The sequence below is a fragment of the Enoplosus armatus genome, chromosome 9, assembly GCF_043641665.1.
Source record: "Enoplosus armatus isolate fEnoArm2 chromosome 9, fEnoArm2.hap1, whole genome shotgun sequence".
Taxonomy (NCBI): Eukaryota; Metazoa; Chordata; class Actinopteri; order Centrarchiformes; family Enoplosidae; genus Enoplosus; species Enoplosus armatus.
The window spans coordinates 23,482,143-23,505,994 of NC_092188.1; the positions used below are offsets into that span (position 1 = coordinate 23,482,143).

Consider the following 23,852-nt stretch of genomic DNA (forward strand, 5'->3'; position numbering starts at 1 on the left):
ATGTGCAACTCAAACATAAACACAAAAGTCTGTATCCCTGAAGATTGCTTAAATGAGATTTGGCACACTGTGGTACTACATTATTGGATGGTGGGGGGGGGGGGAGTGAACTGATCACAGTGTCCAACAGTCTCCCTGGATCCACACTTCATTTTGTAGATCACTCTCATTGTAGATCACCTGTCAAACAACCAACAGAGAATACTTATTAAAAGAAAATAAGCAAACATAGAAAACAGATCCTCCAATGAACATCAGTAAAAACAATTCATCACCTGGGATGTTTGGAAATGCTCCAAACTGTGCAAAAAAAAAAAAAAAAAAAAAAGGCTTCAATCTGATGGATGCTCTGGACATGATCTGTTCACTTCAAACCACTCATCAATACAGCTGGGAGGGGGGGGGGACAAAAAAAGCAAGGGAGAAGAAATGATTAACAGCAGAGTGCGTACAAGTCCTAGTGGTGACAAGTAGTGGTGAGGGATGGTGTTCCCACAATATGAAACAACCATCCCTGTGCCAAAACACAATTCTGCAATATTTACCCTGATGTAAATGTAAGCATTTTTATTTGAATACTGGAGGGGGGAAAAAAATGAATGGGGGGGTTAGGGTCAGGTTTAAACGGAGCTTTGTACCCCTTATGGTAGATGCAGAGGCAGGGCAGGCGAGCGATGGTGTCTCCCTGTACCAGCTCCTCCAGGCAGATTGCACATTCTCCTGCATCCTTGGTCAGGACGTCCTCTGTGAGACGACAGACATATCACACCACAGGCATCAGTAAGGACGAGGTTTACTGTTGCTTTCATCACCGTCATTTCACTTTTTATTTATTTAACAAAACATTTTAGGCATTTATTTATTTTGAATGTATTTATTTGAAAAAACAAATCTTGGCCTCTGCCAGGGTTGTCCCTTGTCACAGATTCTGTTTACGTTATGTTGATATTCATGGACAGGATCTCAAGGCGGGGTAGGCGAGTGTCCAGGTCTGCTCTTTGCAGATGATGTGGTTCTGTTGGCGTCATCAGACGGTGACCTACAGCACGCACAGGGGCCGGTTTGCAGCCGAGTGTGAAGCGGTCGTCTGAGGCCGTGGTTCTCTGCCGGAAAAAGGTGAATTGCTCCCTCTGGGTTGGGAGTGAGTTACTGGCTCAAGGGAAGGAGTTCAAGTACCTCTGGGTCTTGTTCACAAGTGAGGGTAAAATGGAGCATGAGATCGACAGGCGGATTGGTGCGGCGTCAGCAGTAATGCAGGCGTTGTACCGAACCGTCCTGGTGAAGAAGAAGCTGAATTTATCACTCAGTCTACATTCCAACCCTAACCTATGGTCATGAGCTTTGGGTAGTGAGGAGCTCAGACATCCCGAGGGAGCTCGGAGTAGACTAGAAAATGTGCCAGTTGAGGTGGTGGTTCGGGCACCTGATCAGGATGCCTCCTGGGCGCCTTCCCTTGGAGGTTTTCTGGGCACGTCCAACTGGTAGGGGACCCCGGGGAAGACCCAGAACACGCTGGAGGGATCACATATCTCAATCCTGTATCGAGCACTACTTTTTTTTAATTCTCTACTCAAAATAAAATATTTTCCTTGAGGGCGGTGGTTGAGGAAAGCCCACAAGGTCATTCAAATCAAAAACATGCACGTAAACATGTATTGCAATCTTCCAAAGTTCACATTTTGTCCTGGGGGTGGTGCTAGAAGAAAGCTCATGGAGTTCCTCTAGTGACAATGAACTAGTTGAATTAAATAAATACAAACAGAATGTATGCATGTCTCCACTTCTGCCTTCTTACTTATATTGTCTATGTGTGCTCAAGTTGTAATGCTGTTATTTCCAAAAGATCCCTGAAGGCAGCATTAAATTGTTCTCTCACTTTACTACACTCTGGGTTGAATGGCCACTCAGAAAGCTCTACCCCTGTGTACAGTCCGTGTGTTAACAGCGTGTGTGTGTGTGTGTGTACACACTCAGCAGTATTCATCTTTTCCTGCTATGCATAACATTGGGTCTAAAGTGGAAGTCAGCATGCGCACCATTAAACCCATCACCTGCAGCAAAACACACAGAGTCATTAGAGCCGGCCTTATGTAACAGTGGATTAACCCACATAGGCCTGGAAAAGTCAGCTAATATGGGCTGCAGCACATGGCATCCAGCTCAGCTGAGGGGGAAACATCTTCCATGTACTGACAGCCAGTCAGTCAGTCAGTCATTCACACAGTCAGAGACAGAAAGAGAGAGGACAATAATACCAGTGTATGGTGCAGATATTCACTATGCTAAAAATGTTTGTTTTAGTTGCCCAGCATTAATGCTCCCCGCACACTGGGAGATACAGTGAGACAGGAGGCGTCGCTTGTCCGTCTGTGGGTTCACAAGCAGGCAGTGTGTCAGAATCATATGATGCACACTGGTTTTCTAGTTCACAGTCATTGCAAAAGTCAAGGGTGTGACAGGGAATGGTGAGGACCAATGCAGCACAGACTCAAAGTCATATAATCTTTTTTTTTGTTTTGTTTTGTCAAGGACACAATATGATTGTCACATTTGGAACATTTGCTGCATATTGTGTCCGCAAGGTCCAATGGTCCGCTTTTATTGGAATTACTTTGTGCGATAATGGCCAAACGTACCACTAAGTACTGTATCATGAACGCACGCATTAAAGCATGAGTCTACAAAGCCTAAAAATGTTGACAGTGGTTCCTTAACAAAACCGTTCTGGCCAAAATCCAGACAGCAGTTAGAAACGTCTCGCTGACCTTTGACCTCTGGAACGACTCCAGCAGCAAGGATCAGGGATCAGGGAGGGGGAGGTGCTTCGAAGAGCAGCTTCTGCTGCAGCGAGTTGACTGAGCGAAGTTGCAGTCTCCATGTGTACGGTGCTTACTAAGAATGAACAACTCGCCTCTGAACGCGTCTTCAGTCTGTTTCAGAGAGGCTCACACATCTGAAGTGGGGCCATGAAAAATCTCGGGCTCTCGGTTGTATGGAAACACACACAGGCATGTTACGTGCGCATGACAGCTGCTGTTTGTCATGAACCAGTGGTGGATATATTTGGGGTTTATGTTTGTGTGTGTGTGTGTGTGTGTGTGTGTGTGTGTGAGAAAATAAACAGCATTTCAAGGCCAAACCCACAAGTCGTATTGATGTTAGGTCTGGGAAATTTTCACCTTTATCATTTCCTGTTTCTGCCGTGCTGGTTTCCAGCTACGTCATTCTGATTGGCTGTGTAAACATGCTGATTACAGATCTTCAGGGTCATATGTGTGTGTGTGTATGTGTGTGTGTGTGTGTGTGTGTGTGTGTGTGTGTGTGTGTGTGTTAAGCATGCATGCAGATAGCAGGAAGGCCTGAGCAGCTGATATTGAAATGGCCACACACACCACAGTGCAGCTGTGATCACTGGACTAAGGGACCGTGATATGGGAACACACACACACACACACACACACACACACACACACACACACACACACACACACACATTCACACAGGTTAACAAGTTAACGTGAACTATGTTGCTTGTTAATCCTTGTGTCTTTACACCAACTCCCCTGTTTCGGGGGACTTGTATGTGGCCATGGTGAAAGACAAGTTGGGCATGTAACTTGCATGTCGAAGTGTCCTTGAGCAAGACACTTAAGTTGCTCACGATGGAGGCCAGCGCCTTGCGTGGCAGCTCGGTGTGTGAATGTGCGAATGACAGCTGATCTGTAAGGCGCTTTGAGAACCGTCAAGGTTGAAAAGCGCTATATAAGTGAAGTCCATTTAAAATTTAAATGGCGCATAATCTGGGTGCAAAGTGAGGTGCAAGGGGTTGTATTTAGTGTCTTAAGTAATCATAGGTGTGTTTTGGGCATAACATGAATGAAACCAATCACCTCGCAATCCCCATGAAAGCAAGGTGTGCCTGCAAATGCACCGATATTTAACTCAGTAGTCTACTGTGCGGTGCGACTGGGGCACATATGAGGTTTTGGGCGCGAAAAAGACAACTGTGTCGGTTGGAAACTAGCAATGACATAGGACCCTCTTTGAGGCTGTACTTGTTCTTGCGGTACTTTGAGATGAATACTGACACATCTTAGTTTAGTGTGTTTGCATGCTAATGTTTGCTAATTAGTCCTAAACATGAACTACAGCAGAGGATGTCGTTCTTTTTGTAGATATTTGGTCATAACGATACTGGACCGTCACAATTTTTACTGTTCACCCTGAAGGGTAAAGCCACCAGGGTTCATCCGCTGGCCACCATGGATATGTGTACCCAATTTAATGGCAATTGTTGTTGACATATTTCAGTAATATATTTAACAATATTTCATTGCTATCCCCTAGAGCCATGCTGCTAGTATGATTAAACAGTAATAAGCCACATGCTCAAGTTTGACTGCTGACAGATGCGCTATTAACCTACACCTCCTCTCTTGAATACCCAATGCTGCTATTTAATACCTGCCACTACAATAAGATTTGAGTCTGTACATAATTATCCATGCAGTGACTTTACAGCACATTCAGAAGCTAAACAAATATCCCACTACCTTAAAACATATTTCTATGGAAGCGAAAGTCACGTCAGTCAGAATTCAAGTGTATTGTTTGGCCTGATGATGCTCACATGAACACATGATCTGTATTTGTATATCTTACATATAATGGTTGCATTGTGGTCAGATCTGAGCCAGTTCGAAATGCAACCTGTATAGTTTGGACACATTCTTAAGAAAAGAATCTGTTGGATCACCTAACTTTGCCTCTTTCTGCTAACTTATGCTACCTGCCACAAATCTACAGATGACCCCATAGTAGAACAAGTAGAGCGTCCCTTGATCTGGGTCAAGCCATATTTGTTGACATGTCTGCCTTCTCTGCCTACGTAATTTCCATATTGACATCCAATCACCATGCAGGAAGAATTCAGATAATGAGAATGCTTATTAATACCAGGTGCAAATGCAGCCCTTGGGCCCCAACTTGGGGCTGTTGTCTGGCAACATAGACAATTATAAATCAGAATCAGAAACTGTTTATTGCCAAGTAACATACATTACAAGGAATTTGCTGTGGTCTGAAGGTGCTATTGTTTTGATAACAAATAAGTAGAATATAAAAGCTAAAATAAGAATAAGAATAAAAATAAAAATAAGATAAGATAAATAACAACAGTGCAGTGACCAGAATAAAGTAAAGTGTCCAGGTAAAGTGTCCAGTAGGGGGTGGGTGCGTTAATGTAACGCAGGGGGGACAGGGGTGATGTACGTTAATATAACGTATAAGTAGTGTTTGTGTTTGGGGGGGGGGGGGGGGGGGTCAATGTAAGTTCGTCAATAAAGCAGCAGCCTACAATGTAAGTACAGCAGTGAAGGAGGACAACGGGAAGAAAGTGGAACTACAATTCCAGGAAGGTCTAAGAACTATGACAGACTCCCTGTCAAGTGCTGATGAATCTCTAGCAGGTGAGCTAAGCAACTTTTATGCTGCTTTGAGGCCATCGGCAGCCAACAAGCAAGAACAACTGAAGCAGAGGTTAATGGACCTTTCACACCTATGACCCTTTCTGAGCATGGCTTCAGGAGGGCCGTCAAACGTGCGACCACCAAGAAAGCAGCAGGACCAGACGGTATCAACGGGCTGGTCCTCAAACTAAGTGCTGACCAACTAGCACCGGTGTTCATAATGATATTCTGCTGGTCCCAGGTGGTGAGGGTGGGCAGGGAATATCGGTGCTGTTCGGTGCTCTTTCCGTACCAGGCAGTGAATAGGCTGCAAGGCCCTGCAATGACTGGTTCGTTCAGCTGAACGTACAAAAGGCAGCTACCTACCAGCCTAAAGGATATTTACACCAGGCGCTGCAAGAATTAAGGATCTCAACCACCCCTGCTGCGGTCAGGAAGAAGGTATCCGATACACCAAGCCAGCACTGGGCCTCTAGGATCATAAATGAAGTCACTGCCTAAGGCTGTCCTTCCAATCATACACATATTTATTACTATTCTTATTCTTTTGAAACTCTTTTTAATACACAAATTGAAGGAACTGGTGGGATTGATTGTGCCTTCTATACACTGCTCAAAAAAAATTAAGTCACACATCGGATCTCGATGAACGAAATACATATTCAAGTTCAAAATCTTTACCGCATATTGTGTAATTCATTGAGAACAAAATGACATAACAACGGTCAATGGAAACCAAAATCACCAACCCACTGAGGGCTGGATTCAAAATCACACCCAAAATCAAAGTAAAAAATTGAAATCACAGGCTGATCCAACTTGCGTGAATTTCATCACGGCAACTCATAATGTGACTCAGTGGTGTGTATGGCTCCTACGTGCCTGTATGAACTCCCGACAACGTCTGTGCATGCTCCTGACGAGACGGCGGATGGTGTCCTGGGGGATCTCCTCCCAGACCTGGAGCTCATGAACAGTCTGTGGCGCTACTTGGCGGCGGCGGCGGATGCAGCGATACATAATGTCTCAATTGGATTCAGGTATGGGGAACGTGAGGGCCAGTCAATGGCATCAATGCCTTCGTCATCCAGGAACTGTCTACACACTCTGGCCACATGAGGCTGGGCATTGTCTTGCACCAGGAGAAACCCAGGGCCCACTGCACCAGCGTAAGGTCTGACAATAGCTCTGAGGATTTCATCCCGGTGCCTAACAGCAGTCACGGCACTGTTGGCTTGCACGTGGAGGTCTGTGCGACCTTCCAAGGATATGCCTCCCCAGACCATCACTGACCCACCACCAAACCGGTCATGCTGGATGATGTTGCAGGCAGCATAACGTTCACCACGGTGTCTCCAGACTCCTTCACATCTGTCACGTGCTCAGTGTGAACCTGCTCTCATCTGTGAAGAGAACAGGGCGCCAATGGCGGACCTGCCAATTCTGGTGTTCTCTGGCGAATGCCAATCGAGCTGCACAGTGCTGGGCTGTGAGCACAGGTCCCACTAGAGGACGTCGGGCCCTCATGCCACCCTCGAGTCTGTTTCTGACAGTTTGGTCAGAGACATTCACACCAGTAGCCTGCTGGAGGTCATTTTGTAGGGCTCTGGCAGTGTCCTCGCACAGTCCTCGCACAAAGGAGCAGATACCAGTCCTGCTGCTGGGTCGATGCCCTACAACAGCCCTGTCCAGCTCTCCTCGTGTAACGGCCCGTCTCCTGGTATCTCCTCCATGCTCTTGAGACTGTGCTGGGAGACACAGCAAACCTTCTTGCAACGGCACGTATGGATGTGCCATCCTGACGGAGCTGGACTACCTGTGCAACCTGAATGGGCTGCAGGTACCGCCTCATGCTACCAGTAGTGACAAGGATACTAGCAAAACGCAAAACTAGAGAAGAATGAGTCAGGAAGGATAAGGAGAGAGCAACCATTCCCTTTTTGGGTGTTGTCTTGCTGTTGCCTCTCCAGTGCAGCTGTTGTCAATTTCATTTGCATCAAAACAGGTGAAATTATTAACCCTTAATTTTTTTGAGCAGTGTATGATTACATGTGACAAATAAACTACACCCAAATTTCAGGACACATGACGAAAGAGGAGTTCTCAGGGTAAGACCTATCACATAAAAACACTTAAACATCGATTTTGACTTCATGGGGACTTTAAAACTAGCATGTTTTGTGAATACCCCACCCACCCAGGTTTCAAATCTAACAGACAATCTAAGAAGAAGTAACTTGTATTTTTGAGTCCAGTCTCTCAAATGCAGTGGCAGTGTTTTTCCACAAACTTCAGTCCTTTGCTCTCCGTACTCTAGCGAACTGATCACACCATGATCATAATATGACTGATAGACGGGAAGACAGAGAGGAATCTGTGCCTGCTGGACAGGAAGTCAGCTTACTGGAAAACCCCCGAAAACCCCCGGAAACCCACGGAAACCTTCAGCTGAGGGGGAAATGTAGAGGAAAGTGTGTATGCACAAGTTGAAATGTCTTTACACTTGAGCACGTTTGTGTATTAATGTTCAGAGCACAGAGCACTTGGTCATACTGCAAAGAGTAATAACTTAATAATAATAATAATAATAATAATGCCAATGATGCCAGAGATTCACTTGTCTGCTGTCATGTTCCTATACAGACACAGTCTACAAGAAGGTCCTCCATGCTGAGAACGAAACACACAACGAGATGATTTGTAATGAATGATCTTAAAAACAGACAGAATCCCCACAAGTCCCATCAGATTCAAACCAGAGCCAGAGGTTATGTACTCGTGATGTACCTGCTTACCCAACGTAGCCTCTGGCATTTGAGGATATTTATCTTCACACGGCTCCCTCTGGAAACACTAAAGGCTTTATACAACTTTTTGCAGTAGCACTCACCAACACCTGCAAACTGACTTGAATGTGTAAAATCAGCGGAGTTCCCCTTTAAAAGCACCCCAGCTTTAGAGAAAGGATATGCCGATCCGATACACAGTTTCAGTTGTGAGTGCCTTGAGATGCCATGTGTACTGTACTGTCCATAAGTGAGTCATGTTGTGGGATCTGTACTTCTTCCTTAAGGCCTTTAAGGGAGTAGAGTTGCTAGTTTTTAGGTTTGTTAGTTAGTTGTTTAAGAGTTGTTTCACTCTACTTAAGAGTGAGCAAGACTTGGTCGAAACCTAGCATTTAGCTGGACCGTCTATGGTCATTGTGCTATATTGTGGCCAATTTTCTGAAGTGGTCGCAGTAAAATAGTCGTAAAGTGAGGTAGCATATCACATGACGAAGTTGCAAGAACAAAACTTTCCACTCTTAAAATGTTTGATTTGAAAGAGAACTTGTGATAATTATAACAATTTGGCCATCTGTGCCATATGAGGTGCTGTGCTACACTGGTGGGCTTGTGTTTGTGCTTGTGGGTACTGGATGGACCCAGTGGGGCCTGTACAACATCCTGCTTCACCCTTATCTCATTAGCGATAGCCTTAGAAGGTGAAGCATATATGAAATACCGCGCTGTATTCAGTTGATAGGAAAGCCGTGGAAGTGGTCAAAGATATCTTTGAGAGCATTTGTAAACAGTGTCACCATTTGTGTCCAACTGACACTGGTTTATGTCTCAACTCTTAACATGTCACACTCAAGCACACGCTCTTGGTCAGAATGCTTTCTTTACCATATCTAAGGGATCCTAATATCGGCTGAACTCTCAAATGTCAGTATCAGTCATAAAAAGCAGAGGCAGGCCTCAAGGGTCAACAACGTCCCCCAGTCACATTAACATTGCCATGTCATGACGTAACATAAGAGCATAACAGATCATTGATAAAGAAAAGAAGAAGCAGCCCCCAGGCAACCACAAAGTCAGCCTACAGTTTTGGAAATATTACAGAAGGATTACACAAGATTTCACAGGGAGGCAGACAGCAAAGAGAGAATCACGTTACATAATCAGAAAGCTGTGATTGTCTAGTTCCATGAGAGAGTTAGTCATTTTTTTGAATGTAACAATGATGATCACCTCTAAGATAATTATATGCCTGATGGAGGGAGGAGGGTGTCATTATTAAACACATAATATTCTGCATATATTCTTTTTTTTTTTGAGCAAGATTTTCATACATTTCTGTCCCACTGTTTGTTTCAATATGATAGCACCTCCTTCTGTTATTTCACTAACATACAGTACATGTATTTATATTGTAGTTTCATTCGCTTACTGGATTGTTCTGCAGCTACGGTTTTCTCACATGCCGACCGAGCTTGCATGTCCTTGCCTAAGCAAGTCAAGTGACTTGAAAAGGAGTGGTCAGGCCTACCGTTGTATGTCACTCTGGGTTTGGTCAGGCACAGGACCAGGTGAAGATCCATCTCATCTGAGGACACAAACTTGGAGCACACAGGGCACTTGAAGCCTGAAAAGAGAGATTAGGAGGTTAGGAGCACCGTACAATTAGGTGAGAAGTCTATCTGGGTTTGTCTGCAAGTGACTTCTCCCACATTACGTGAACAATCTCATCCATCCCTTCATCATTCAGCTATACCTGCTTATCCTTTTAGTTCGCCAGCCTGGCAATTACTTGTTGACGTGTTTGCAATTCACATGAAATACCAGAGGGAGCATATGCATTGAATAGGAATGACACCAGTGTTGTCACACAGTTAAACGGATGTTGCCGTCCACTATTTCTTCATATCAGTCACTGAAAGTGTATATAAAGGAGAATACCTATGAGAGGTCACCAATAATGATTTAAATGATGCCCCGAACATCGTGGTCCCTAGATGTTTCCAGTTACAAAAGTGATTGTAATTATCCCTTCGTTCCTGGCGTTGTCACGGGTGTCACCTTCATAGCAACACCTCACCTCACCCATCATCCATCAGCTGTTGGCGTACATTTGTGCAGCAGGGGGCACAGTGTCACATATCGCTGACGGGTGACGGGAATCAGGCAGAGGAGCGTAAATGCGTGCGCTCTCTAATGTGTGTGGAGCTTTCTACAACGGTGAAATCTGTCCACATGTTGTGATACTGATGGGATGAATAGATTAGCGCAGCCAGAAGCAGGCTGTCCACTGCTTGGCTGACCTATTTAAGTGAATCACAACAACACACGCTTGCGCGCACACACACACACACACACACACACACAGGATGCCATCTCTCAAGATCTCCTGGCCACCTGCTGACAATTAGGAATGTTTACTCTCGGTTGATTTATTTGAAAGAGGGATGAGGATGAATTGCAGCTCTGCACGACTCCACAAGTCATTCGGAAAAAGGCTACAAGAGACGAAGGCTGAGCACTACCTGTGAGGCTGTGATGACTCATCCAGTATACTGTATGGGATGCTCTCTCCAGGAAATTAAATTGCTGTGTGTGTGTCCTCAAGTGTCTGTCTGGGGTCATACCTGCTCTTGGTAGCATTAAAACTCTGGCCTGTTAAAAGTGTATATGTCCTAGAATCATTCACATTGGCTGGAATACGTAAATATAAATGACATGTTATTTATAACCCCCGGACCGATGAATATGTTTCAGTTTCCTCTTATTTTTTATTGCCCAATAGCAGACCGCTGCCGTGGTGGGATCATCACATCCCCAGAATGAGTGAAAACAAACTGAGAATTAACGAAGCAGCCTGATCTGAAACATCTGCTGCCTTGGGGGCGCAAATGCAAAGTTATAAATTCCGCAAAACAAACACTGAAGAAAGGTGGAAATGTTTGGGTGATGATGCAATAGGAAAATCATTAAAAAAAAAAAAGATTATCTCTCTCTTCATGCAAACAAACAAAAAACACCTCGTCTCAACGCTATGCACTGCCGAAAGCATGGGGATAAAACATGCTGTTGGACAAGAAGATTGAGAGCATCCTTTTCTTGCCGTTTTTGGTTTCAGTTAGATGAGGAAGAACAAAAGAGGAAGAGCCATAAGTATGACTGTGTAGTCATAAGAAAACCTCAAAACAGCAGTTTGGATGGTTTCGTTTCAGTAATGTTTCCATTTGGCTGCGAACAAGGTTGATTTCCTTCGGTTCCTGAAAACACGAGATTTTGGAGTCGCCGGATTTCGGCTCAACAGCAATGATGTGCAGCACATCTCATGTCACACTGTACCATTGTTCTCCTTCTGCAGTTACCGTCCTGTCGTGGTGTGTCTCAAAGACCCTGACAGCTAGGGGAGCTCGGTGTGAAAGACGGCGCAATGGCCCTCCAAGTCGAAGGTTTAGCATGGTCCCTGCACTAAACTGTGCATCATCTGCTCTGTGGCCACGTGCACACTGTCCACAACAATTAATGTGTACATATTTGAGCAAGTCGTGCTAGCCATTGATGTCTGACAATGTAAAGGGTACCGGGGACAAATCTGCAGAAGGCACATGGGAAGTCTACAAAAGCGGCAAGAGCAAATTCATCATCATCTGGTTTCCGGTGGGGGGTTTTTTTTTGGAGGTGGATGAGCAAGTGATTGGGTCAGGTGTGCCACGGACCAAAGAGCCAAAGTGACTCTGGATGTCAAGTGATGAGTGATTGAACTGCTCTCCTTGGGCTTCCTCAGGCAAAAGAAAATCCGGAATACCAGAAATGACCTGGCACAGAACTGTGACGGACAAACTCGAGTTGGGTTGACATCTTGCCAAGGATAGGGATCAACGATGGGAGCTCACAGTGGCCTTACTTGCCACAGGGGACAAGTAGAATTAAGTGAGCAAGTCATCTCAACATTAGGCCAAGTAAACAGCAAGTATGTTGTTCCCCACAAATGAATGGCTGAAATGAATGTAGAGGCTACACATCATTGTGATGGAGGTTCAGTAAGATTCCCATTGCACAACACGACAAGGCAGCTTACTTCTCAGTTATTCGTGACCTTGTTTCCTTTATATTTTTTTTCTATATTTTTTCCTGGTTTGGACCAACACTGTCTTTACACAGAGCTTTTGCATGTCAAACCCATTCATAGGACTATCAAGTGTCATTTTCCACGTGTTAAAGTTCTTCGGGAAAGAGCTGCAACCATTTGGCCACAGCTTAAAACATTGTTAACCAGAATTCTTCACAGTTTTGACTGTATAAGTGCCATCTAATCTGCTGTTTGGAGAGCATCCCAGGGTCAAGCGTTCATTATCCACTGTCCTTAACTCCGCATCATGGACTCCGTGCTACAAAGGCCTGGGATAAGGAGACGGTAAGTCTTTCAGTGGGCACACATCAATCAGGACTGACCAAATCACCACCTCCCTTTCTCTTTCAGCAGTGCTCTACTCTACATCCTACATTCAGACTCTCGACTACAGAGGAAACTGAGGTTCTAGTTCAGGAAGAGCAGAGCCGTAAGGCAGGACAAAATATGTTAACACCATGAGTATTTTTAGGCACTGTGGCTGCTGCTTCTTGTTCCATTACTCCCTGCAATATTTCAAACTGATCCGATGTCAAAAAGTGTCCATAATGACTGCATTTTAGATGGCCGATAGCGGTCAGTGCTAATCTCACTGACAAACACAATGCATTTCCCGTGACCTTTGTAATAAAAGTCAACTCGTGTTTCGCCAGTTAATGTGAGGCTTTAATGTGATGCTGCAGCAGTGGGAAATATCCCTTTTGCATTAGCAGTAACTTAACACAGCATTTGCCTCATTCAGTGGATAGCATTATGTGTTAATAGGCCATATACTCAACAGAAACAAACTAAAACTTACCAAAACCGCCTTGGTAAGTCTTTCCACTGATAAAGTGATTTGCAAACGGCAAGCTAGCCAATTTACCAGCCAGATCAGCCTCGGGAATCTGGATGAATTAGCTGACGTTATCCACTCAAGGTAGTATTTTGCTTAGCGAGCAAGCTACGTGTTTTGGTGGGTACCGGTGTCATTTGAATGGATTTTCCCGGAAAATTCGTCTCGAGTTTTTTGCATTATATAATATCAGTCCACAGGCTGTTATAGGCAAACCGAGAAAGTCTGAGCGAGTTACGTTACAATCCGTTTGCACATTCGCAATAAAAAGCAATTATTACATGTAAATTATGACATATAGTGCCTTTTAAATCATTCGGATTCAATTAGTGGATTCTATACTGGATTCCGATTCGATAAAATGCTATGGATCCCCATTCTTAGGTCAGTGTCAGACCTCTAGGGAACTAGACAGAAAGCTGGGAGACAGCAGAGCTGAGTCGATGCAGGAGGTAACTGAGGGTCATCCTATTGATAGCTGTGCTGAGAAACAGTTGCCCTGTTGATGCATGTATAATTCATATTACTGGCACCTGCACTCCAAGGGACTTGGAGAGGGTAATAAAAGGAAGTAGAGTGAAAAAAAAGGATAGGAGGGAGGGGGGGGGACGGAGAGGCCAGCGACAAGAGGGGTATAAATAAATGTGCTTTCAGTCGCTGGGAAAATGGGTTCACATATGGTGAATGATGAGAGGTCTTCCTCCTGTAAACTTTGGCGTCACACACAAAACACAGAGCGCCAGGAGGCAGTGGTGGAAAGACCAAAATATCCCACTCAGGTCCAAGTGAGGTGGTCTACGAAATCATACCTTCCGTCGCAATCCAACACTGTCGTCTCAAAAATGACAAAAAAACCAACATTCTAAATTTTACAAAAATAGGATCTCTTTCAGGGCCAGTGTATTGTATTACATCATATTGTGAAGGTGTTCTTGTGTAAGTTATGAATCTGAAGCAATAGTCAACACCATTTGAATTATTAATGCCAAGAAAAGAGAAGTTTCCACTGAAAGGACTTTGTGCAGAAAGATAAATACTAAAAATATTTTGGGATTTTCAAAACAAAACCTTAAAAATGACTGATGAAGTGGTGGTGACGCCGAAGTAATGCGACCGTGGTGTAGTTTGTTTGTAGCCTAACGTTAGCTTTTTACTTCTGGCGATTCCATTTACGCATTGGTGAAGATCATCTTGCTGAACAAAAAGTATCATGAACTTTTGTTTGCCACAGAGCTTACTTTCTGCAATAATCCAAAATCCCGTGGAAAAAATCCCGTTGGCTTTGTGTCGAGGGGAACCAGGGCGATGCTAACACTTTATTGTGGTTAGTACAAGTGGCAGTAAAGGTTCCACCAGGTGTTGAGTGCTGTTAATCATCTGCCACCTGAGACTCGGCAGATTGACAGCACTTAAGAAAAAAAAAAAAAAAACGCACGGGGAGGTTGAGAAAAAACAGTCGGCTGGCAAACAAACCAAAGGCTTTAAGTGCCTGCTGACTGCATTTATGCTGTACATGTGGACGGGGCATGGCTGCACGGGTGTTGCCACAACAGGCACTGAATACACTCACACACAGTAGACCCAGCCAAGTTAGTGTGGAAAACTACCCGCAGTGTTTTTTTTTTTTTTTAATACTTTGACTGTGTTTGTGGTAGGCCTGGTCTTATCAGCAGGAGGGCTGTGCTCACAGTGTCTGCACTGGAACACAAAGAACCAGTTGAAAGCAGCTGATTGCATGATGATCAAAAACTAAAAAGGAGGTAGTGTGCATCATAAATCATATCAAATCCTACCTAGATAGAATGGGCCCGAGAGTTTGGGACCGGCACCCGACTGAGCTCCCATCCAAGCTATCTTTTCCCTCTGCTCAAACCAGTCTGCTTGTTTGTGCAGGAGGTGGACAGCACCATCTCACCAACCAGTCCTAGCATGAGGCAAAAGGAGGGAGTGAGTAGCAAACCCAAGCTTTGAGACGTCTCTTCAGAAGCGTTTCAGGTGACGTCACAGCTGCTACGTCCATGCAGCGAGACTCCAGCACACACCGGCTGCAGAATTCAAATGAAGGGACTCAGCAGCAGAGATTAGGAGGGCAGGTTAGGCAGGCTCATCTCATCAAGACAGATTTCAGCTAAACTGGACCGACTCGGCCACTAACACCACCACGGCTCAGCTCGGTGGCGCGTGACCTCCTCAAACCAATTTCTACAGTACGACACAATATTAGTGTTGTCAGTGTGAGAGCGCGTGCAGGCCTCCCTGTGTCCTTGTTAATGTGTAATGATAGCAACAGTAAAAGACAAACTGTCAGACAGTGCTCTGTCTCCTCGCAAGTCTCTTTGGACTGCTCCAATCTGGCTTTAGCTCTTTGCAGAAAACAGATGAGCAACTAATCCATCCGCATTTTGCAGAGGGACTATTTCAGCCAGCGTCTTTGAACAATCTCACGGAGCAGGAACAGCCTCCTGCTGATTTCCATCAAAAGGAATGAAATATTGCAGCTTCTATTGGGGGGGGGGGGGGGGGGGGGAGAAGAAAAAAAAAAAAACGTACAAAAATGAAATGACCAAATGTTTGTTTACAAACATCACATGGGAGATTCAACTCATTCACATGAAAAGGAATGCAATCTTTTTGTTACTGTGGAACGTGTAACTTCCACCAGGGCACATTCTCTTGATTGTTACAGAGCCCAAAACTCTCCTCAATGTTTACACTGTACCAAAGTATGAAACTCTGTAGTATCAACACACTCATATTGCTGTATTATTACAGGCCTGTGCATAGTATTTGATATCGATTCAGGTTGCTCTTTGGTGGAACAGACAGAGGAGGGTTACCTAACAGTGAATGGTGCAACACAGCTAGCAACAGCTTCCTCCGTTTTGGACTCTGGCTCTCCATCCCCCCTCAAAAGGTCAGCACTGGCGAGGCGGCTTGCTATTTGTCAATGGCACCAAATCTGCGGGGTCAATTTTGCACTGCAAAGTTAATTTGCGTGTCCCTGTGAAATACTACACAAACTGCTGAAAAAATTGGTGGCACAGCGACTAGTTGCAAGGCTCGTTGGCAAACTACTGTAGCTGGTGAGCTAAGACAGCTGGGAACATGCTAGTGCCTGTCAGTCACAATATCCCTCCAAGCTAGCGGACTGCTAGCTAGGTCTGTCACTCATCAGACAATAAATGAACACATTTTTTTGTTTTTCAAGAGACGTCTCATAACGGCCTGTAAACTGCCTCTTTTGTGAAGCAGTGTATACTGACTAGAGTCAGATACCTTCCTCTATTTTGGACTCTCCGGCTCTCCATTCCCATTAAGGTGAGCACTGTCATTACGGTTTGCGGCTCAGATATGCATGTTTAACTTTACAAAAGGTTGAACTTGAACGCCAAAGATTTCAAACGGCTTTATCCCACACCTGCAAGCAAATACGCTAATCGCACCGATTCCACTGAAGTGACATTGATTCCCATTAAAAACACGCAAAAATCACAGGCCGCATCTGTACAATAAGAGAAATCTTGACGAAAGTAGAAATTCAACATCTACTTCACCCAGAGATGGCAATCAGACCGTAAATACTAGAACTGATGATGTCATCAGGTGAAGTTTTGGTCAGACTTTGGTCAATTTGAGTACTGCAAATAAAGAGTGTGGAAATGAAAGGAGACTTAATTAGGCCCAGTCATGGAGACAACGTCCGACATCACCTCAAAAGCCAAGAGTGATACTCCGTCTGTGCCAGAGGGTGAAGTTGAAAGGCAAAATAAATATTTCCATGCAGAAAGTTGGGTTGGTTATCCAGGGTATCGCCCATCTCATCTGCAAGAATACAAACAGAAGCAGCACTTGTGCACGGCTGCATTAAATCAAGAAAACATGAATTGGAAGCCAAAGAGGAGGAACTAAGATGGGAAAAGGGACCAGTTGGCCGGCTGAAATGGAACTGGCTGCAGCCAATTCAAAACTTCATGTGCTGGAAATCATTTCAAAGTGTGCTTCTAAAGAATCTGATGGAATGAACACAATCGTATTTTGAAAAGGAACAGCGCTCAAGGAAAAAGCCAACTGAATCCTTTGTCCCAGAAAAGGGCGACAAAAAAGTCACCGTGCGTGAATCTCCTGGGGGAAAAGGCTGCGACTGTCAGGCCGAAACGAAAGTCATCTACTCTATTCGGTAACACAAACTGACAGCAGACCAGTAATAAGTAATACCCAAGCACAAATGACGCAGGCCATTCAAGACGCTCAACAAACTGGACGTGAATCCTGTCTGAACCTGGCATGCAACGATGGCACCCAGAATGACACTGTGAACACCATGCAGCGACAGAAAGGCATCAGTGCATTGTTGGTTTAGCAACATTCAGCGTCTGCTCTGCCAATGAGAAATATTCCTGTGTTTGATGGCGACCATCTTCAGTTTCAATCCTTCATCAGAGCCTTTGAAAATTGTGTAGGAGGAAAAAACCTTTTTGGAGCAGCACACCAGGGGTCAGCCAAGAGCAGTCAGCATCTACCTGTATCTAAGGTTATAGACGACATCGTAATGCCTATAAGTAATATTAACGTTGCCTGGGCTACAGCAACAGCCAGAGACAGCTGATTTTAGTGTTGTCACTGCGTGTTTCCAAAGCCTAAAAGAATCTGTAAGGGCCTGTGTCCACATAGCAGGTTTTTTTTTTTTCTGAGAGCCAGCGTCTTTTTTTCCCCAATTGTTCCCAATGAGCAGAGAATGTATGCCGCCTTTTTTTTCCGGAGCGCTCCGCCTCTTTTGTGCGGCCGCTCCGAACACTTCTAGTTGGAAAATCTCTGAACTTTTCAGAGAGGCGCTGGAGAGGCAGAGACAGTTTGTGGGAGCAGACCGTCCGGACACTGAACGTTGCTGGGGAGCTACATGTTGTTCGCTTGTTGTTGGCTCTGTAGTAAACCCCTTAACATAGCATTAAGATATTGTTGTCATAGAAACAAGCGCTTCATCCCAGCGTTCCCAGCATCCTGCCCAAAAAAAAAACCTGCCAGAGTTTCTATGGGAATCAGACGCAGGCACAAAATGGAACAAAGTGAACCACCACCAGTACAAACTAATTCATTAGGCTTATTGCCTAATGTAATGTCTATCTTTAATATTAATAATTTCACCTGGGAGACAAAAATATTTGCACAGATCAGACATAGACCTGAAAGCCTTAGAGAAAAGCGGTGTGTTTCAGTTGAGAGGAAGAACCCCTCCTCTTCTCAAAGTGGCTCCACGGACAGCAGAGGGAGGGGGCTCCACAGAGAAATCACACACACACATCCAGAGACAAGAAAATAGATAAGTGTGGTTACGGAAGTACTGCACATTGGGCTAGTAGGGTCAGGAATGACTTTCACACACACTCGGATACACCCCAGCCGGCCCATCAGGCACTAAATCAGATCACTGGGCCAATGCCCAGCTCTTCTCACACCAGGTCACAATAGTTCTTTGTTGCACGACACAAAAAGTAAAATAGTCTAATTCAGTTGTTATGTTGGCTGATAGTGAAGCTATACAGTTGGTACCTGTGTAAAAATGTGGTTGTTTGTATGTTTTCGTTTTGTTTTTTTTGCTGGGATTCCAATTCTTAACCTTGAGATCTGGAATGCACGGTGCACGCTATCTGATAACACACACACACACACACACACACACACACACACACATATACACACACACCCCTCACTGTTTACTGATTGTTAGTTCTGCTGGCATCAGAGCCAATTCACACTTCATTTGAACATTTCTCAACTGCTTTTCACCTAAATTACAATTGTTGCTGTTGAGTTTATTGTGGGCTTTGCATGAAACAACGGTCGACTTTGCGACTTCAGCTCCTCCGCATAAAGTGACTTTGTGCAATTAAATGCATTAAACCTGCCGTTCATTCTCTTCTGGAGCAAGGTGTTCTGACACCTGCCTCTAGCCAGTGATGCACCTACATTTACATCCCTAAAGCTTACAAACCTGGAGAGATGCCGCTTTGTTCAAGACCTGAGAGCCGTGAACGCGATAGTCCTACAGCCACCGTAAATCCAGCTTAAATGCACTATCCCCCATTCAAAATGAATGGGAGGACGGTCGTTTTTGCTGCAGCGCCGGATTTGGGCCTGAACGTCTCCTAAGTCTCATCCTTTTGTGACACGGCCTGGGGCAGACACAACTGAAACCCTTTGTGGCTAAATACCACTGTGTTAAGTGAGAGGAAGTGAAGCAACCCTTTAAATGAACTGGAGAACTACCACAGGCCTCATCTCCCTCCCTCACAACACGCACCCACCGAAAGGCCATTCGTCAGGTCGTTGTGTGGGACTGATTTGACGCAGGTTAACCTTAATCTGTACATTTCTCACAGGCGTTCAGCGCCCCTCAGGGTACAAGCTGACCATCCAGTTAGTTATTGGGTTAAAAGTTACGAGGCAGCTCTGCTGTGTTTTCATCAGACTGCTCAGGCTGCTCGATCTGGATCAGAGAGAACACCACACCACCTGCTAACACAGCCTGCAGACACACATATGTGTGTGCGTGCGTGCGTGCACACTATTGATTCATCCATGCACCATTATAGAGGACGGAAACTTAACAAGTTGAGTTAATTATTAGACGCCTGTCTGCTGACTCACACTCCCATTAACCGCCTGTGTACACGACCTGCCGCCTATGTGTGTGCTGTGCATGCGTGTGTTTGTTTCAGTGAACACACACAGTGGCATGAATGACCAACCGCTGGGTTTTTTTTTTAATCGCCTAACGTGACATGATAAAAATGGATAGTACGACGAAGGGACAGCGAGGTGATGAACATCTCGCATGGAATCATCGATTCAGTCCAGGGTGCGTGCGGAGCAATGGCACTATGTCCTAATGTCAGTATTTAGAAGTGAAGCATTTCACTTGAAAACAGTGAAAAATCCCTCATGCTGGATATTATGATCATATTAGAGATAACTGCAGGCAACACCCCCCAGGTATTATGAAACTAAAAAAAAACAAAAAACCCAACATTTTTTGATAACAGGTAGAACGTGAGAACTTATTTGCACAAACTGATGTTAAGTTCTGTCTAATTAGGCCTGACCAATCAACGATGGATGTATTGTATTCCTGCTGTCCCTCCCTCCTCTATCTCTGAAGGCTGGACAACATGAATGATCTCGGATATCAGGTCCTTTATTGCAATATTACACCGAACGTCGTTGAGGCAACAACTACTGGCGGCTCAGTGCTAAATAGATCGGCATCATAAATAAGAGCTGAAAACAGACTGACGTGCGGATGCTGTCACCCTGATCGATCTTTGGACCCGGAACTGAGTGAACCTTCAGCCCCCAGGGTGACTTCAGATCACGAGGGGGACTCGCACAGTTCAACTTAACTCAGGTCGCACGCGTGAGTCATCGTCTGCACACACACACACACACACACACGAATGCCATTAAAACCAACAGGGGCCACTCGCTCACCAGCATCTCCGTCAGTGTCTGCGTTAGTTAGATCTTGAGGGTCTGGTTATTGAACCCCAGTACTTTTCCAGTCTGGATGCTTCGTCAGATTCCCTGCATTAAATAAAACTTTTCAAACAATTTCGGTGGTATTTTGTAAGTTCTCAGAGCCCTGAGTGGGGTTTTTTTTTTTTTTATAGCAACCTGGGGGAGTTAACGAACACACACACACACAGTGGATAATCTACGGGCTGATTCCACTGTTTTTAGGCTCAATATGTTTAAATGTGACCATTTTCAGGGCAGTAAACAAATTAAGAGTGCTTCCGGGACAGAATTCAATCCCTGGCTAATGCAGAGAGGAAGTTTAACCTCTTTGACCCGGGCTGCTAGTATGCCGGCTCTGGTAATGTACCAGTGCCCGTCTGTCAGCACCAACAGCTTAAAAACACACATTTACTTCCGGCAAACAACCAGGGGGCCCATCGTGGCCGTGTGGTTTAAACTGGTGCACAGGGCCAAAGACTACGCGTGAAAACAGACTTTTAAAACTAAAACGGACGGAAAGTTGAGCATTTTATGCATTATATTGCATTTTGGTTTTGGTTCTTGGACCAGACTTTTCCTAACACGACCTCGGCAGTCTAAAATCCCAGCCCTGGCTTTTTGCTCTGACCTTTTATTCCTCCAGTCCATCCCATGACCAGATGTGCTTTCAGATGTGTTACAACACCAGAGGATGTGCAATCAAAACACTGGAGTGGCATTCAGTTGTGAAAAGAAATGTGTTCAGAGTTCTTCTTCTTCTTGACACTTCAACCTGGTTTGAAATCAGTCGTATGTCATATATTAACTGGGTATCTTAAATAAATAAAAAAAAAAAACACTATTTGATTTTGAACATTTTGGGGACACTGCCCCCCCCCCCCCCCCTCCTAAACCATGCGCCAAGCCCAGCTGTATATGGTCATGGGTCAGTGTCACTGTGCGGCCGCTGCCCCCTTACCTCCGAACATGTGGGGCGAGAGGTGTGCTGGTAGTGATCCTATCAACAGCCGGGGACCTTCGTGCCCCCCGCCCGAGCGCTCCCTGTCCGCCGCCGCCGCCGCCTCCTCCTCCGGGCTGCTGCCGCCGGACTCCTGGGAGCAGTAAGCTCCGCCGCTGTTCGGAATGTTGATGCCGGACTGGGGTCTGGTCCCGGAGCCCCCCGCCGACCTGGCCCTGGCTCCGAGATGCTGGCCGGTGCTGGACGTGGCTCCGGAGGCTCCGGACGCGCTGTACGCATGGTACCTCACACCCCCGGCGGCAGTCCTGCTAACGCCACTGCCGTTGCTGCTGGACGTGCTGGAGGGCAGGTCCGAGCCGGAGTAGGCTCTGGTCCGTCCGTTAGCAGCTGGGTTAGCAGTCGGGCTGCTCTGCTTTGCCCCCATGTTAACCTCCACTGGCTCGGCTTTGAAATGTCAAAGAGGCGCTCTGTGAGCCGCTGCGGGACAGTGCGCCAGATTTAAGCCCGAGGCGGACGGCTTTACAGGGCAGACGTCCTGCAAGAAGAGAAAAGCAGAACAAACTCTGCGTCGCTACGACCCCACCGACACGGGGAAAATGGCAGTAAGTGAAAAGTTGAGCCGGCCATTTGTGACAAGAGCCGAAGATGCGTGCAAAACTTTGGAGGCAGTCACCATCGTGTTCCGTCAGCGATAGTCGCGGCCGCGCTGCAGGTAACGTGGATCCTTCCTCGTCTGAGCCGCCGCTGTGGACCCGGTGCGGTTCGTCCTCAGTGTGCGCTCCGCCATGGTTCCTGGGCAGCGTGAGGGGGCGAGGAGCCGGGCTCCTCACACCTCCCTGCCTGACAACACATTGCTCAAGAGGAGGAAGTGATGAAGGCGAAAGCCTTGGACAAAACCTTTTTTTTTTTCTTTTTTTTTTTTTTAAATCAGCGGCAGCAAAGGAGACTCGGTGCGCAGGCTAGCTGTCAAGCTAGCCGGGCTCACAAGCATTTCCGCCAAGAAGTTTCAAAATAAAGCCATTGCGCCATTGTGTCATTTTGGAGGCTGTAGTTGGTGGTGCTGTTTGTATTGTGGTATACTGTGAGGGGTTTCTTTTCTTTCTTTCTTTCAACAATATATTTATTAAACTTTTTTTCGTTTAGACACATGTATGCATACAATTGTCACAACCATGTACATATGTGCTTCAACAAACAGCACACTTTTTGAGACATGTGTGATTAACAAACAAAAACCACAACAAAAGGAAATCAGTAAAGAAGAAAGAAAAGAAATATATATATATGTATATCAGACATAAGACAATCTATGTATCTGTGAGGGGTTTCTTTGTCTACCTCAGTTTATATAAATGGGGTAGACACCTATACTGTCAAGAGGCAGATACTGTTGTCAATATTAAAGAGCAATTCTGCTTCTTTTCTTTTTTTTAAAACCTGGGTCCATTTAAAAAAAAAAAAAAAAAAAAATCCTTCCGCCCGTCAAACTACGTCCACTAAGAGTCCTTGTTTTGGCACCGACAGGCTCAGATCGGAAAAATGGTCCCCACAGAGACAGGCCACACAGTCCATGACACAGACCTTTTTGTTAAAGAGTAATAGTAATGAGAAGACCGGTTCTTTGAAGTAACCCGTAACTCGTTCCTCTTTAAAAGTCGTTCAAAAAGAACGATTCGTTTGTGAATCTAACGTCACTAAAGAGTAAGATCCCTTTTTTGTTTAACCGGAAACAGAAGTCTCGCTCAAGGAGAAGTCTCGTCGACAAGGGGGAATTCATCTATAGATATTTTATGATGGGTCAGCTTTTGCTGTTATCCAGCCATGCTTTCGTGTGTACTGATGCCAGGTCAGCACAAAAACTTTCGCTAACAGCTTTACCTCCACTGGGTCTGCAGCAGGTATAGCGTTTCCTCTCTTCTTTGGCCGTCAGTAGTCATCCCAGTCAAAACGTTCACTGCAGACCAGATGTTCTGCAAGGCACCGTGTATGGACAGGAGCGTTGGCATCCATTTGTAGCACAACAAGCCACAACTTCTTCTACTACTTCTGTCGGCACAATTCGGAAACGCGCCAACACGAGCAATTTTTCTTTTTTTTAATCTTTTGGATAAAACAAGTACACTAAGCTTCTCCAAATCTGACTCACATCTTCCTGCAACAACTCACCTCTCGCAAG

At 45.2% G+C, this 23,852-nt stretch overlaps 1 protein-coding gene across 1 annotated transcript; it reads right to left on the minus strand.

Annotated features, from left to right (window-relative positions):
• Positions 1 to 332: 332 nt before the first annotated feature.
• znrf2b (zinc and ring finger 2b) lies at positions 333 to 22,100 on the minus strand. Its single transcript, XM_070912537.1, has 4 exons — positions 21,677 to 22,100; positions 9,780 to 9,875; positions 639 to 744; positions 333 to 390 (listed from the first exon to the last, which is right to left on the minus strand). The coding sequence occupies exons 1-4, from the start codon at positions 22,098 to 22,100 to the stop codon at positions 333 to 335; spliced, it is 684 nt and encodes a 227-aa protein (XP_070768638.1).
• Between the last annotated feature and the right edge of the window lie 1,752 nt (positions 22,101 to 23,852).

Excerpts from the sequence above, each read along its gene's own strand:
- znrf2b (XM_070912537.1), bottom strand. The coding sequence starts at position 22,100 with ATGGGGGCAAAGCAGAGCAGCCCGACTGCTAACCCAGCTGCTAACGGA. Across the intron at positions 9,876-21,676 it reads CTCGCCCCACATGTTCGGAG|GCTTCAAGTGCCCTGTGTGC; the intron begins GTAAGGGGGCAG and ends CTCTCTTTTCAG. Across the intron at positions 391-638 it reads CTCTGCATCTACCATAAGGG|CTGTATTGATGAGTGGTTTG; the intron begins GTACAAAGCTCC and ends CCCCCCTCCCAG.